At 50.4% G+C, this 14,806-nt stretch overlaps 6 protein-coding genes across 6 annotated transcripts; 3 read left to right on the top strand and 3 right to left on the bottom strand.

Moving 5' to 3' along the window:
• Positions 1 to 1,054: 1,054 nt before the first annotated feature.
• Positions 1,055 to 3,444, bottom strand: N7473_006621 (DNA damage response protein RcaA; the record flags this gene model as incomplete). The annotated part of the gene is made up of 5 exons (XM_057152561.1): positions 1,055 to 2,864; positions 2,927 to 3,075; positions 3,129 to 3,208; positions 3,277 to 3,339; positions 3,408 to 3,444. 5 exons carry the CDS (start codon positions 3,442 to 3,444, stop codon positions 1,055 to 1,057), a joined length of 2,139 nt encoding a protein of 712 aa, XP_057006899.1.
• Positions 3,445 to 3,628: 184 nt separating this feature from the next.
• On the top strand, positions 3,629 to 5,557 carry N7473_006620 (Y-family DNA polymerase; the record flags this gene model as incomplete). Its single annotated transcript, XM_057152560.1, has 2 exons — positions 3,629 to 3,763; positions 3,824 to 5,557. 2 exons carry the CDS (start codon positions 3,629 to 3,631, stop codon positions 5,555 to 5,557), a joined length of 1,869 nt encoding a protein of 622 aa, XP_057006898.1.
• Positions 5,558 to 6,265: 708 nt separating this feature from the next.
• N7473_006619 (uncharacterized protein) lies at positions 6,266 to 8,079 on the top strand (the record flags this gene model as incomplete). Its single annotated transcript, XM_057152559.1, has 2 exons — positions 6,266 to 6,756; positions 6,804 to 8,079. The coding sequence occupies 2 exons, from the start codon at positions 6,266 to 6,268 to the stop codon at positions 8,077 to 8,079; spliced, it is 1,767 nt and encodes a 588-aa protein (XP_057006897.1).
• A 579-nt stretch (positions 8,080 to 8,658) lies between these two features.
• On the bottom strand, positions 8,659 to 9,875 carry N7473_006618 (uncharacterized protein; the record flags this gene model as incomplete). Its single annotated transcript, XM_057152558.1, has 3 exons — positions 8,659 to 9,058; positions 9,117 to 9,703; positions 9,771 to 9,875. 3 exons carry the CDS (start codon positions 9,873 to 9,875, stop codon positions 8,659 to 8,661), a joined length of 1,092 nt encoding a protein of 363 aa, XP_057006896.1.
• Positions 9,876 to 11,275: 1,400 nt separating this feature from the next.
• On the bottom strand, positions 11,276 to 12,424 carry N7473_006617 (uncharacterized protein; the record flags this gene model as incomplete). Its single annotated transcript, XM_057152557.1, has 3 exons — positions 11,276 to 11,882; positions 11,942 to 12,157; positions 12,216 to 12,424. 3 exons carry the CDS (start codon positions 12,422 to 12,424, stop codon positions 11,276 to 11,278), a joined length of 1,032 nt encoding a protein of 343 aa, XP_057006895.1.
• A 417-nt stretch (positions 12,425 to 12,841) lies between these two features.
• Positions 12,842 to 14,545, top strand: N7473_006616 (uncharacterized protein; the record flags this gene model as incomplete). Its single annotated transcript, XM_057152556.1, has 9 exons — positions 12,842 to 13,332; positions 13,400 to 13,464; positions 13,530 to 13,543; positions 13,595 to 13,754; positions 13,819 to 13,930; positions 13,981 to 14,020; positions 14,076 to 14,255; positions 14,310 to 14,404; positions 14,461 to 14,545. The coding sequence occupies 9 exons, from the start codon at positions 12,842 to 12,844 to the stop codon at positions 14,543 to 14,545; spliced, it is 1,242 nt and encodes a 413-aa protein (XP_057006894.1).
• Between the last annotated feature and the right edge of the window lie 261 nt (positions 14,546 to 14,806).

Below are 14,806 nucleotides of genomic sequence, written 5' to 3'. Positions count from 1 at the left end.
ACTCCGAGATCTTCCAGAACTTATAAGAAGATATTTCTTTAAGTAGACCTGGGGGCTCTAGCGGCACCCACTTCGAGGAGAGGCGGAAGATGAGATGCCCCGGGTTGCAGTTGCTCCAACAGTTCTTGTAGGCCAGACATCCCTTGATCAACTTGGAAATCTTGTTGCCAGCTCCAGGTGGTTGTGAAAACGTTTGGAAGCATGATGTGTGAAAAAGGTGGTGCGAGAGATGTCTTGAATGCCGTTTTGGTGTGAAGAGGAGAGGTATGAAGGACAGAGAGAAGAGAAAGGTTGTAAAAAAGAGACCTCCGTGGTTGGGATGGAGATTGCCGGCAGCGCACTCTCTTGATCAAAGCCTCAGCGGAATTCTCCATATCAGCGTTTCAACGGGCATTGTCAAATGCATGCCTGAAGACATCCAAGGAAAAACCACCCAAGGAGATACCTCCAACCACTTTCCTGGTTAGATAGCACACTCTGAATCCAGAGATACCCAGCGAGCCAAGACAATGAGCAAGAGGTCGTGGTATGGCTCTTCGCAATTATTCACGTAAAATTTAGAGATGTGACTGGCGCTCGGAGAGTGACTCAAGATCATCCATCGGTCATTATAAACTTCCACGTTCTGACAGTATTCGAGACAAGAAATGAGTTAATCCTCTCTTGTACTCAGAGTTGGGCCTGCAATAAACAACCGTTCAAGCAGAAGGCGACTTTGGGGAGGGAAAAGGCAAAGAGGCCACCACGACGAGTTCCCTGTGAAGTAGTAAAATCATAAAGGTGAAGTTTCTGCGGGACATGTTCGTCATCTACGCCTGTAGGCACATGGATCACTGGAATAGCCGGGCAGAGCAGAGCCTCGTGCAAGTCCTACGTTGGAATGTGTTATGTTAGTAATTGATAGAGTCACAAATTCTAAGTATCCAGTAAAACGTAGATCAAGAAGAGTAGATCAATGTTGTGAATAATGATATTGACGAGGGTATCGATGCGACATAATGCAGAAACCACGTGGTGTATGATGCAGAGTAAAGAGATTCCCACGCCCTATATGCTACCGTTTGCGCCTGAAGCTGAAGCGAGGCTCCTCATCACTATCTGAATCCCGAGTCTCTCGTGGCCGCTTCATAGTGCGGCTGCGAGACGGGGCCGATTCCAGTGAGTCAGGGGTCGGGTCCGGAGTCGCTGAAGGCTGGATCGAGACTTCAGATCGCGAGACGGCCCGATCTTCCCGGCTGGAGGCTTGCCTTACTTGTCGGCTCTCCCGGTCGGTACTCTGGCTCACCGCGGGGGTCTTATGGGTGCTAACCCAGTAGTGTTCTCCGATGCCGAAGTCCTTGCGAGTTACCTCTTCCAGCGGAACGATCACACTTTGAATGCGCTGGCGAGCATGGAGTGGCTCTCCCTTTCGTCGGAATCGCTTGAAGTTTTTGCGGCCGTTCCAACGGTCGTCCCATCGATCGGAGCCTTCGTCCTGTCGTAAAACGGGTTCCCGGACAGGGATGTCCATCTCTTCGACAATGGCAAGGTTCCTCAATTTCTCAACATCCAGATCCTGCGACAGGTGACGATCTTCTTCTGCCTGTCGTAGTTGCTCCTCCTCTTCCTCTTCTCGGTGTTTGCGTGCAGCTTCTCTCACATCCAACTTTGCGCGTTTCGGCTTGGGAGGAGCTTCCGTCTTCATGTTTTTATCGAGGCTTCCCGATCGATCCTCGCCCATCTCTGCACGGCGGCGCTTCATTGCTCGTGCACCAGGCAGTAAATCTGCAACGGTATCATTTTCCTCCTGTTCTTCCACTGTGCTAAGAGCTTGGTTGGGTTCGTTGGGTTGTATGGGCTCGAGGTCCATGGCCTGGGTAGCCGTTGGATCTTGGACATCATCATCAGGCGTATAGACCGGTACGGATTCCATGTCAAAGCCATCATCGAAAGTCTTCATCTTGCTGACATACTTGCGTGCCTTTGAAGCTGGCTTGTGGACCATGACTAGGGATGCTCCTTCAGATGCCAACGAGATTGGGAGAGGGGGATTAGCAGGAGCCTTTCTCGACGGCTCTTCGGCCGCAGCTGATGTGGCCGCCTGACTTTCTCCTTCTTCGCGAGGAAGGGAACGACAGAGCGGAGAGGCATCATTGCCCAAAATGGCATCCAGGAACTCGCGTTGCTCGATGACTCGCTGGTCCGTCGCCAAGGCGACTTCGTTGCCCAAATCGATAGACCAGGGCTCAAACTGGCCTTTGGAGCGGAATCGGACAAGCACAACACCGCCGGGTTCGTCCCTCTCTGCACCGACACCTTTATTGCCAGCTGCTGATCTCATGAATCGTATTAACTCATCCGCCGTTGTCTCCCCATCTTTGATCTGGTAAAGAAGAGCCTTCCCCTGCCCGTTATTGATTGCCGCTTGTAGGTTCTCGAATTGAGAGGGGTCTCCGAAGACAAACGTATACCCTTCGAAAACATTTACACGCGACGGATTAGGAGCGAAGGCTGCAGCTGGTCGGCTGATTGGCTCGTTCCCAGCGGGTGGAAGGTGCTCTGTTGGATCTGGCCAGGCCGAGTCAAAATCGAGTTCCAGCGGAGACGCGGAGGCATCATTCTCGAGGTCAGTAGGAGTAGTCGCATAGACGAGTGCATCGATATATGAGTTTTGGACAATGTATTTGCCGTTGATCAGGGCTTGGAGCCCCTTCGCCGTATTTCGTTTGCTCTGCACGACATGGGTGGTCTGGCCGACAAGGTAGGGGATGATAGTTTTGATGTCGAGACTCTCCAAACGACCGCGGACTTTGGCCAAAGGGTCTTCTGCACTCATCTCCTTGGACGAAAATGAGAAGCTGAGAACTACAGGCTGCCATTTGATTCTATATGAAGATAGGTCAGCGATAAGCACGTTGTGGTCAATGCGAGGTCTCAGAGTACATACCGCAAGGCATGTGGATAGTGTCCAAGCATGATGCTGTGCTCGTCTCCGTTAAGTGTGATCTTCCCTTGTATCCTTTCGCCATTTACCACTGTGCCTCGACTGGAGCCGAGATCCGTAATGGACACGTTTGTCCTCGCATGTGTCCGGGTCTGTTGCTCTCAGTCAGCATCTTGTCTGAGCATTGTCATTCTAGCGCACATACTCCATCGCGGGGCTCGACATTGGACACTTCGATAAGCATATGCTTCCGGGAGATCGATTTGTTTGGAATGGCATGGCGCACTAAAAGGTATCACAAGATTAGTTGATGATGAACTCCATACGGCTTCCCGAAATGATGCTCAACATACCGTCATCCACCAGTGTGCGCCCGAAGAGATACTGCTTGCCGGGACGCAGCCATAACCGCTTCCCTGAGAGTCAATATCAGTAACGCTTCCTTGCCTCGGCTTCCCCTCCGCGCAACCCCACGATAACTCACCGTTCAGAAAATCCCCAGCCGAGTCCAAGATCCACATGGAGAATCGTTGATGAGTGACAAGCGGAGGCTCCCGCACACGTGAAGCGGTAACGCGTGAGCACGTGATCTGGCGTCACTCTCTTTGGCGGAGGCTGCCTGGCCCTGGTGGACTTCGCTGACTCGGTTGACTTGATTATTATTTTGATTCACTCGCAGTGCTGACCGATGGCACGCCTGGTATAATGGGGTCTCCAGATGGGGCACCAGATGAGAAGCCGGATGCGCCGAAAGGCGACGAAGACTATGAGACGCTGAAATATCAGCTGCTGGGACCCTCTTTAACCAAAGCGGGCCAGGATGCAGTTGATCAGCAAAAGGTGACTGTTGCGAAAATAGAGCTAGAAGTTATAGGATACAAGGGCTGACGTGGATTTCAGGTTTCAGAAATTATCTACAATGCCTCAAAAGGGTCAAAGTTCTTCGACCATGAACAAGAACGCGACCGCAACCTCACGGTCAAGATTCAGCGGATCCTCAAAGAAAAAGCCCGGCTAGAGAAGCTGGACTTGAGTCATGACCTCCGCCGAGCAGATGAGTATCTCACCGAACTTGAGTTGAGTCGTGACCTATCCCAATACATCATTCATGTGGATTGCGATGCATTCTTCGCGGCCGTCGAGGAACTCGATCACCCAGAGCTCAAGACAGTTCCCATGGCTGTCGGAAAAGGCGTGCTCACCACCTGCAACTATGAGGCGAGGAAATTCGGAGTCCGCAGTGGTATGGCCTCCTTTGTTGCCAAAAAGCTTTGTCCGGAGCTGGTTCTCCTGCCACAAAACTACGAGAAATACACGGCCAAGGCGAAGGAGATCCGCGAGATCATGGCGCAGTACGACCCCCTTTTTGAAAGTGCGAGCATTGACGAGGCGTATCTGAACATAACCGCATACTGTTCTGAAAACGAACTCGACCCGGAGGAAGCCGTTCAACGTATGCGCGCGGAGATTCTGGAGAACACAAAGGTTTCAGTGTCTGCAGGAATCGCTGCCAACGCCAAAATAGCAAAAGTTTGCTCCAATAAAAACAAGCCGAACGGACAATTTCGAGTGCCTAATGATCGGACTGCCATCATGGAATTCATGCGGGATCTACCTGTTCGCAAGGTCAATGGCGTTGGTAGAGTATTTGAGCGAGAGCTTGACTCGATTGGCATCAAGACATGTGGAGACATCTACCCACAACGGGCTTTGTTGACCAAGCTATTTGGTGAGAAAGCATTCCAATTTCTGGCACAATGCTACCTCGGCCTGGGACGCACAAAGATCGAACCCGTTGAGACCCACGAGCGAAAGAGTGTCAGTACCGAGACCACCTTTCATGCGATCGAAGACAAGGAGGAACTTCGGAAGAAGCTCCGCTGGGCGGCAGATGAGTTGGCAAAAGATCTAGAACGAACACAGTTTAAGGGTCGTACACTCTGTCTGAAAGTGAAGCTTCACACATTTGAAGTCCTCACGCGACAAACGGCGCCCTCTCGGGCTGTTTACCGAGCGAATGACCTCTACGCATTTGCCTTGCCAATGTTGGTCAAGTTGGAGAAAGAAATCCCGGGGATGAAGCTGCGACTTCTAGGGTTGCGAGTGTCGAACTTGGTCAGCACCAAAAAGCTCGGGATCAACTTCTTCGGGGTGGCACAGCCAAAGCCCATCCCTGCTCAACCCCCAAACACAAATGCTCACGTATGCGACTCCAATGTCGAGCACGATATTGGGGCCGAAGAGGCTTTCGAAAATGCTGCTCGGCAAGAGCAGCAGGATGAAATGAACGACCTAGAGCAACTGAGTCAAGAGGCAGCTGGGCTTTCCGTGACTCTAGACCCTCCGGGTGCCGAGACTACTGAGACTACTGTGAGCACTACGGCTGAATCAGTTGACCCCCAGCCTGAGCAGTGGGAATGTCCTATCTGTGGTCGACCGCAAGTTGCGGATGACCGAGTCTTCAACGATCATGTGGACTTTTGTCTTTCAAAGCAAACCATTCGTGAAGTGGTTCAAGACAGTACTTCGCAAGAAGCGACCCCGATACCCGCTAACAACAAGAAGCGCAAGACACAAGCTCAGCCGTCGTCTGCAGACGTTGACCCACGGCAGAAACGCCTTTTCTTCAGTTGAAACTCCACTTGGATCTACCAAAATCAGAAATACCCTTTACTCGTCTCGAAATGATACAAATCTGGCATACAATGCTGGGCGAAATTGAGTGAAAGTCATGATAGACCTCCGGCTATAATCCCTTCTCCCACTCCCACGATCTATCCTGTACATAGAAGCAATTTAACAAAGCCATCACAACAATACTAGAAGAAGGATGGCTACTATCTCCCGCATGTCCCGTCCTTTCCAGCCGTGATCGACCAGCCAATTGGATTGTTATCGAGTGGAGCATCCGGGACTTTCCCCCTTGTCCCATGCCTACGCCCATGCCAGGGTCCTGCATCAACCTCGCGTCATATTTGTTATCGAATAACCAAACCATTCAGTTCATGGACACATGATCAATGGTTGACTCTAATAATCTAGCTGCATCTCTTCAATAGTCCTCCTTTCCCTTGGTAGAATATAGTTCGCCCGCAAAAACATAACCCCGGGAATGTAGTCTGCGTTGCGGTGAACATCGCCCTAAACCCAATCGGGTCTGAATGTTTTCGAGTCCCCTCGCCATCCTCCCAACTTCCACTCTCTTTCCCCGTCTATCAGGCCACGCTGGTGTTCGTCTCTGTCGGAATAGACTGAGAGTTAGCTGTTGACTGTGGCGAGTGCCATCATGCCCTGCAGTCTGCGGTACATCGCGATGCCAGCTTCTGCGTCCGCTCCGCAACTATGACCTACGATAAACAAAACAATGGCCATCTCGCCAAACCGTTCACGCCCACCCTCTCCGCGGCATTCCACCGCACCAGCAAATCTCCTCTGACTCCGAAATTGGCCAGTCCAAGTCCTGGATATCCAGTGCCTCGTCGTCTTGCTCAACCCGACCACCCCTATTCCACCCCCACCAAGGACGATATTCCCTCCGTCCCTCCGTCCTACCTGAGCGCAAACGTCACCCCTCGATCGGGTTCACGCACAACTCGCCGCGATGCAGCTTTCCCCTCACCAACCAATACTACTCCCGCCTATTCTCCACCAGCTCCCTATTCTCACGCCACGGTCGGCCTTGGTGTCAATGGCGTGCGACGGACAGAACGAAGTCCAGCTCGCGGGGTGAAGCCCGAGCAGTCAAGGAGTCTAAGAGCGAAGACGTTGACGGCGGAAGGCCAACAAGCTTCACGCCCTAATTCCTTTACTGATCTCGCGGCCAACTCCCCAATGTTCTTCCACGCCTCCGATGCTCGATCAACCACCTCTTCGGAGGTAGAAGCACCCCCCGTCCAAAGCAGGCCAAGATGTCCCCTGCCTCGAGCTTTGTCTACGCCAACGGGGATCAAGAACGGCAAGCTTCGACAGAAGACTTTTACTCGACCGTCTCCAGCGCCAAGCGCCGCTCTGGAGGCCTCCCTCGCCCTACTCCATCCAGACCAGCTGCCTCACCTTCTCCTCGTCTCAAATCTCCTCGAATCTCCGATGCCACCTCTCCTCCTTCCGACGATATTTTGGCCCAGCATAGTCCGAACCCTGACATGGCTTTAGTGGAGAGCATTATGCAGCGTTACTGCTCATCTCCGAGCGTCGTGTCTGAACGGCCGCAGCCTCCCTCGCTCAAACAGCACAGAAAATCGTCGAGCGTGGACTCCAACAGCCAGATCTTTCCTCCTCCTGAAGGCCTTCGAGCGAGCCCAGTTATTATCTCCAATAACTTGGGGATGGATGGACCGACACCGGTAATGTCCGATCAAATTCCAACACTACGCCCCAGAGTCTTCAGCAATGGCTCTTCTGTATCTATAGGACCCCAGATATCCAGGCCTCTGAGCCCGGGAAAGTCCGAAGGACCGGGTGATACGGCACTGAATGCAAGGACGGAGCGGAAAATCATGGATTTAGAGATCAGCAACTCTTCTCTACTGGCCATCAATCGGACACTCGAGCGAGAGATGCGAAAACAAAACGCAGAGCTACGGCGATATCGACGACTCAGCCGCTCCGGGCGTCTTTCCATGGCACCTTCAACGCGTTCCTTCTCTGGTGCTGCGCTGTCTACGACAAGTGAATTAGATGAAGGAAACAGCGAACTTTCATCAATTCGATCCGAAGACGAATTGTCCGAGTCCAGTGATGAAGATTCCGTCGTGGATGAAGGCGTTTTGAGTCCCGATTCTCTCGCAGAACATGATGCCAAGCACCGTGCTCATGACGAGAAGAAATTCATGCTTGATCTCGCCCGTCACCAGGAGCTTCTGGTTGATAGCCAGAAACTGAACCAGAGCCTGAAACGATGTCTCGAGTGGACTGAAGAACTTATTAAAGAAGGACGGAAAGCTCTCGAGTACAATGTTCGCGTCCAAGATGTCGAGCTCGGTGGGCGAGTCCTCTCTCCAGAGGAGCTAGGCGATTTTGGCGAGAGCGGACGGGGCTTACTCAGTCCTTCAAACGAATATACGACCATTTACCACGCTGATACTCCGCCATTTGACGACTCATATTTCGACCCCGCGGCACTTCCTTTACCCTCGTCCCCCGGTGGGAGCGACTAGTGTTCTAATATGTTCCATTCCATTCACTTGTATCTCTTCGCAAAATACCCCCTTGCTATCTCTCTTTTTTACCTGACCCGATTTTTTCAGCCTGATACAACCTTGTTTTCCGTGCATTTGTTTGAGCTCACATTTCCCCGTATTTTCGATGCCCCTCTCTGTATCAGATATCTCATTTTCTGGTGGCTTCTTTACTTCAAGCGCTCGTAACTATGGTTTTCGGGAATTCAGTCGCTAGATCTTTGTTTCCACTGAGCTCTTGATACTCCCGGTCGCTCTGCTCTTTTTATATTCCTTGGCATATACCCAGATCTTTCCGCCTCTTCTGCTCATGCATTTGTGTCGAATATCATGAAAGTCTACTACACGCTTTTTGGCACCTTCAATCTGAAACTATGGCTTCTGGTTGACTTCTTTAATCGTTGATGAAAGCTGTTTCAAAGATCTTTTGTATTGCCCTATTCGTAAGACCTCGGTGGGTGTGATTTGTTAAGAAACATTTGAATTATCATTCAGTCATGTGGATCATACTAGCATTCCGTGACCATCCTTACCAGCTAGTGAGCACAAGGAATCAAATCATGGAAACGGACACTGGCCCAACCGCTGCTGTTTGATACTTTCTTTGATAGCCTCGACTTCTTTCCAGCCCTTACCCTCGAAATACTTTGGCCCCAAATCAGGCGTGTAGTATCCCTGAGGATAATACTTATCCCCATCGTCACCGGGCAGTGGCTGGCCAAGAGCCCACTTAAACCAAGCCACGGGTCCCCACCGATTCCAAATGGTGGGCTGCACATAGAAAGGTGCACCCTCGTAGAACAGAACGTAGTTCCGTCCATATTTGTTCGGCTTCTCCGTGAAGACATCTAGACGCATGAAGTTTGGACGGGGAAGGGCCAGGTAGCGTAAAAACAACTTGCGCAGTTGGAACGCCGCGGAGAAAATGACTCTGAAGATGGCCGGTGGGGGATCGATCCTAGAGGATTCTTGATTAGTATTTGATCTCTCGGTGGCTTGGATGTGTTATGGCATACATCATTGCACTTCGGAGTCTCTCATCCATCAAGAAAGACACAAAGTAAACACCCAACGGCTTCATAAATCTCGGCAGAGTATAAACCAACACATCAATCGTTCGATCCGCAATCTCCTTATTCCTCGGATGAGGCTTCATATGCTTCACTTCGTAACCAAGACTCCACTCCTTAATCTCTTCCAACCAGTGAATTCCATCCCGGAACCCCGTTTTGCCCGATGGCAATGTCTCATAACTAATACCAAGGGTATCACCAAGACTTTTCCAGTACGTGCCCACAGCACACCGTTCCATTTCTGTCATCTCGCGCCATTCGTACATCTTGACGAATCTGATTGGTTCTAGTGCGAAGAGGCTGAGTGTGTAGAGCATGTCGTATTCGAGGATCTTGCCGCTGGCTCGATAGCCCTGGTGTAGGAATTTGGTGCGGGCGATGGCTGTTTGAGCTCGTTCGGAGCTGGGGTCGAAGGCCATGAATTCGCCGATTAGGGTGCCTGTGTCGGCGTATCGTTTGAAGGATGTTGCTGGGTCGGAAAATTGGGATGTTTTTAGGAGGAGGGTTGATATAGTTGGGATACCGTATGTCTATAATCAGATAATGCGGGAATCAGTATGTGCGAAGTATTTGGGGCTTGATCTGATGGATGCGTACGCGGAATAGAGCAAACTGGAGTGACTTGAGAACGATAAACGGAAACTCCATCTGCAAGATTGTCTTTTGGATTGTGAAAGCGTCCTGATCGGTCATTTTTGCCATTGATTCACGGGTTGTGTATGGATATTTCCGGTGAAGACTTCGACGTCTTTGGAATCTCAAAGTTGATGCTAGGGCTAGATAGCTGCCGAGCCCGACCAGTGAATATAGCATGCACTGCTCTGGTGAGAGTTGCGACACATTGTTCAGAATATGGCCATCATCTAGGATGGCAGTCATAGTACGCACAGCCATGGTGTATATCGGAGTGTCAAGCCAATTTCTAGAACAATAATAAACAAAAAGGTAGTTTGATGCTTCATGTACAAATTCTCATTCCCAGGGCACCCTGTAGACTTATATACACGATATCTATATAACATCCGAGTCGATCTGCTTCCACGGTTATCCAAGTCAATGTGTACTGATGACCATTTACCATCCGAACCATCTTACTGTCAAGAGCAAGCATGAGATAGACCCATCTATACTGGGTCGGCGGACCGAGGAATACCAACCGTCGGGCGCGGGGCAGCCCTACCAGCACCCGCTGCCTACCACCATTCTATGACAATCCCATAGACAGTAATTTGCTAACAAAACCTATTGAATAAGCATGTCTGGTGCATTTTAATCACCATTACTCTACACAAAGCAACCACGTTGTCCAAAAACGGTGGCGTGAGCATCGAAATAGGTCGTTGCCGAGGTTTCGCCTTACCAACGGCAGGCATAGTTCTTCAAGAGTCTAATTATGCGCGAATGACGATAGGCGTACCCCAGACCATGATCGGTATAACGCATGGCATAATATCAACATAGTCGGCATTTCGGTCGGAGTCTCGCCTACCGATATCGTACGACTTCCTGGAATATTCTAAGGCCGGGTGAAAGAGTCTAAAAGGCGGGGTGATCGGCTTGAGATTCGGATGATAACGAAGCCGGGGATCGTCGCTGACACTGGGCACATTTCTGATGATACTGGTTGGTCCGTTGTGACTGTGGGCCCGCTTCACATGTGAAGAACTATCTACATCCATTCGCGTTCGTCGGGCATCGTGTAGGGTCTTGAAGTAGGAAGTGCTTTCAATGCGTGTAATCGGTAACATCACATTTTTAAGGCAATATCCACCCGGGAATAAATGTTTGTTTAGCAACCTTGTCGGCGCTGCCCAGACAGATGCTGACCATGTAGCGGATTGCGAAAATATATCTCTGGCACTAACCATGCTGACCTTGCAAAACCTAACAAAATCGCCAAAATCCCCATAGTTTAGGTAGGAAGTTTTTGAAATATTCCACCAATGATGATTTTGTTTCTAATGGTAAGGTTTGGAAGTATCCTCAAGGGTGACTCTTTGATTTTGATAGTCTTTTAAAAAAAACAAACGAAAATTCATTCATACATTCTGTCGCTCAACTTGAGCGTACATTCAAGGTTATTCAAGTAGTCTGCTTGACGCTTAAGCCTGGGCCTTGATATAAGGAATACCAGTCAACTTGAAAGCCCGTTCGCTAAGCACGGGCTCATTCACCGGCCTGTCACGGTTGTGAGGGTCCTCCTTGCCATCACGCTGGGCAACATTTGAACCAGTGTGCTTAGCGTTGGGCCAGTGAGTAGTACCAACGCGGCGGTCGAAGGCATCCTTCTTCCGAATCAGATCTTCTTGCGTCGCATCAGCAACTGGCATGAAGCAGGTGTAGATGGCGAAACGGGGCTGGTTCTTCTTCGGGCTGAGGTTGTAGTGAGGAGTACGCGAGTCCCAGAGCAACAGGTCGCCAGGCTCGGCGCAGATCTTCTCCCACTTGCAGCCACGGTCCTCCAGCCACTTCATGCCCCGATCGGTGAAGCCGTACCACTCCGGGGTCCAGGCGGGGATGCGCTCTTCGTCGGCCATGTCGCGGTGGAATTCTTCGGAGACGAGGTGACCGCCCTTGCAGACGATAAGGCCACCGTCTTCGGGGCCGTTGGGGAGCAGGTTGACGAGACCCTGCATGCAGCGGAAGCCGTGCTTCTCGGGGTTCTGGTCCTGGTGAGGCCAGGGCTTGTTGGGGGCAATATCGGTGCGGCTATTGAGTTTCATAGATTAGTATGGATTATTATTCTGCAGTTTCACGGGTTGACGTACTTGGGGAACTGGAAGTTGATAGCGTCAAAGGACACGATCAAGTCCTCGTCATCGTAGATCTTCTCAAAGGCGCTAACAACACCAGGCTCACTACGGATACCCCAGACAAAGTTCTCGTGAGGAAGAGCATAGTGCAGACACATGCCCTTCTCGTTGATCAGAGGCAGGTTATCCTTGTGCACGGTGGAAAGGTCGTTGCGATCGAAGCCAAGCTTGCTGATGGGAGGATAAGCGATTGTCGTAGATAAGCGAGATTAGAAAATTTTCAACTTACAAGTTCTCGAGCCAGCTGTACATCTCATCAGCGTACTTCAGAGCCTGTTCGCGAGGGATAGCGCCCTTGACAACCGCGTAGCCGTCGCGGGCCAGGTCATCACGGAAATCACCCCAGCGCCTGTCGGTACCGTCAAGGCGCATGCGGCCAAAGCCGTGCAAGTTGGGGTTGGCCTGAGTGGTCTCGATGACGGTAGTAGTAGCAGACATTTTTGATTCAAAGATTTGAGATGTGTGTTGTTATACAGAATGTTTGTTGAGTTTTGACTTTGATGTTACGACGAGTTCTCTGGATGTTTATAATGGACTTCACGGCTCTGTCGGATGAAACAATCTTAGGCAAACTCCGACCAGAATGCCCACACTTGTTTCCAAGTAGCTCATCATAAGACCAGTGATAAGTGTCTTCATTGGTGTTGTCTTTCGTTGAGGTTGTCATGAGCCCCAGTTTTCGGAAAGTGGAGGAAGTGGAGGTGGGGGAACAACAACTTCGGCGGAAGTGGACGAGTGGCCAACGGGAAGTTTGCTGGAGTCTGTGCTTCTCAAAAGGCGGAGATAGCTTCAAATAGGGGAAAATCTTTGGCTAATTTTGAAAAAGAAGGATTCGAATATTCAGGTGAAACCAATATGCCGCCATTTCGCATTGTCATTGTTGGAGGTGGAATTGCTGGATTCACAGCGGCGATCGCTCTGCGTGGACCCAACCGACAAATCACAGTCCTTGAGCAGTCTAGACTGAACAAGGAGATTGGTGCTTTGATCTCCTTGCAACCGAATGCATCTCGGATTGTTGAGACGACATGGGGACTGAAGAAGGAATTGAAAGCGGCGCAAGAAATCGTCGATGAAGGATTCCGTGTTTATAACACGGACGGTGTTCTAGTTAACAGTGTGCCTCTCAAGACCAAGACGGAATTTGGTGCAGACCGCTTGTGCTTCCATCGAAGAGATCTTCACGATCAGTTCAAGAAAGCTGCAACTTCTCCTGATCGTGAGGGCGAGCCGGTAACAGTCCGAGTCGCCTCCCGTGTAGTTGATTGCAGCCCACTCGATGGTACAGTCACCCTCGAGGGAGGAGAGGTGGTGACGGGAGATTTGATCATTGCTGCCGATGGAATGTAAGAAAAGATGAGAATTTGGCATGTCAGTAATCCTGTGTGAGATGCTAATCGCATCGATATACAGTCACAGCGTGATTCGCAAACATGTCTTGCAAGAGGAGCCATCCCCTTTGCCCACAGGGCATTCAGGTGAGTGATCAAGGACTTTCATTTGCCCTACGAAAGAAAGGATATTCGCTTACGCAATTTTCTAGCCTATCGCCTCATGGTACTTTCAAACCAGGCCGTTATTTAGCGATGCATTCTAACAAGTGCTTAGATTCCCTCGGAGACCCTGGAAAACGAAGTGCCCGAGTTCTGCTCCAAGATTAACCCCCGCGAGCCTTTCACCTCCATGATGGTTGCTCAGAATTGCCGACTCATCATGGGGCCTGGCAGACAGGGTGAGGTCTACGGTATTACTGCATTGGTGCCTGATGGTAAGTAGAGGTCTATCACTGCAGTCGTTCCGCAGTCGTTCCCCTATTAATCTATGTGATGCAGAGCAAATGAACGAGGACCCCGGCGCCAAGCAATCTTGGGTGTCCGAGGGAGACCTGAACAAGATGCTTCAGACTTTCTCTGAGTTCCCTACTTGGGTCACAAATGTATTCAAGTATGGAGAATCCTCCTTCCGTCGTTCCTGCAGTTGCTGACAGCTAGCAGACACTCTGCCGATCTCGGATTGTGGCAACTGCGTGATTTGGTAAGAACATTATTCTTCGAAGTCCTTGGAACGCGATTCAATAACAACAATGAAGGACCCCCTCAAGAAGTGGCATCGTGGCCGAGTTATCACCATTGGAGATGCTGCTCATGCCATGCTCCCTACACAGGGCCAGGGCGCCAGTCAAGCAATTGAAGATGCGGAGGCACTGGGTGCCTTTTTCGAAGGCATCAGCGAGGCACCCTCGGTAGAAGCGCTGTCCGAGATTCTAGAGGTCGGTTATATCACAGGCAAACCCTGGGAATTTGGCTAATATTGTTAATTATAGAACATCTTCCAGGCTCGGTACGCCCGAGTCAGTCTCATCCAAGCTTACAGCAGAGAAGCGGCTAAGCCAGCTGCTGCAAAGAAGACGGTCACATTGTAAGGCAGCAAAACTCTTTGCAAAAGCCATGTTTATTTTACTAACACTTTCGCAGGAGACCGGATGAATTCATGAAGTTTAATTGCATGTATCGGGGGGCCAAGGCTTGGAGCAACGAGCAGATTCCAGTCTCTGCTTGAAAATAGTTAACAAATAGCTAACACCTACGTAGCAAATTCAAAGATCCGTAATTGTTGTATTCTGTCGCTTTGTAGCATAGAAAAGTTCAAATATACATTCGGGGGTCAATTGCACTCGCAGAATTTAGTCTCAAATGTATGTATTTAGTTGCCCCGGCATCAAACTGATTGCTAGTGGCAATATGTTTTCGGTACTTAGTAGTGAATCCCTGGCGGGTATATGCGGGTAAACTCCGGTAAAGCAGTTCAATCAATGATTAA

This window comes from Penicillium subrubescens (genome assembly GCF_028828155.1).
Source record: "Penicillium subrubescens strain IBT 31985 chromosome Unknown utg000005l_segment0_segment0, whole genome shotgun sequence".
Classification (NCBI taxonomy): domain Eukaryota; kingdom Fungi; phylum Ascomycota; class Eurotiomycetes; order Eurotiales; family Aspergillaceae; genus Penicillium; species Penicillium subrubescens.
This window is presented reverse-complemented; position numbering and strand designations above follow the sequence as displayed.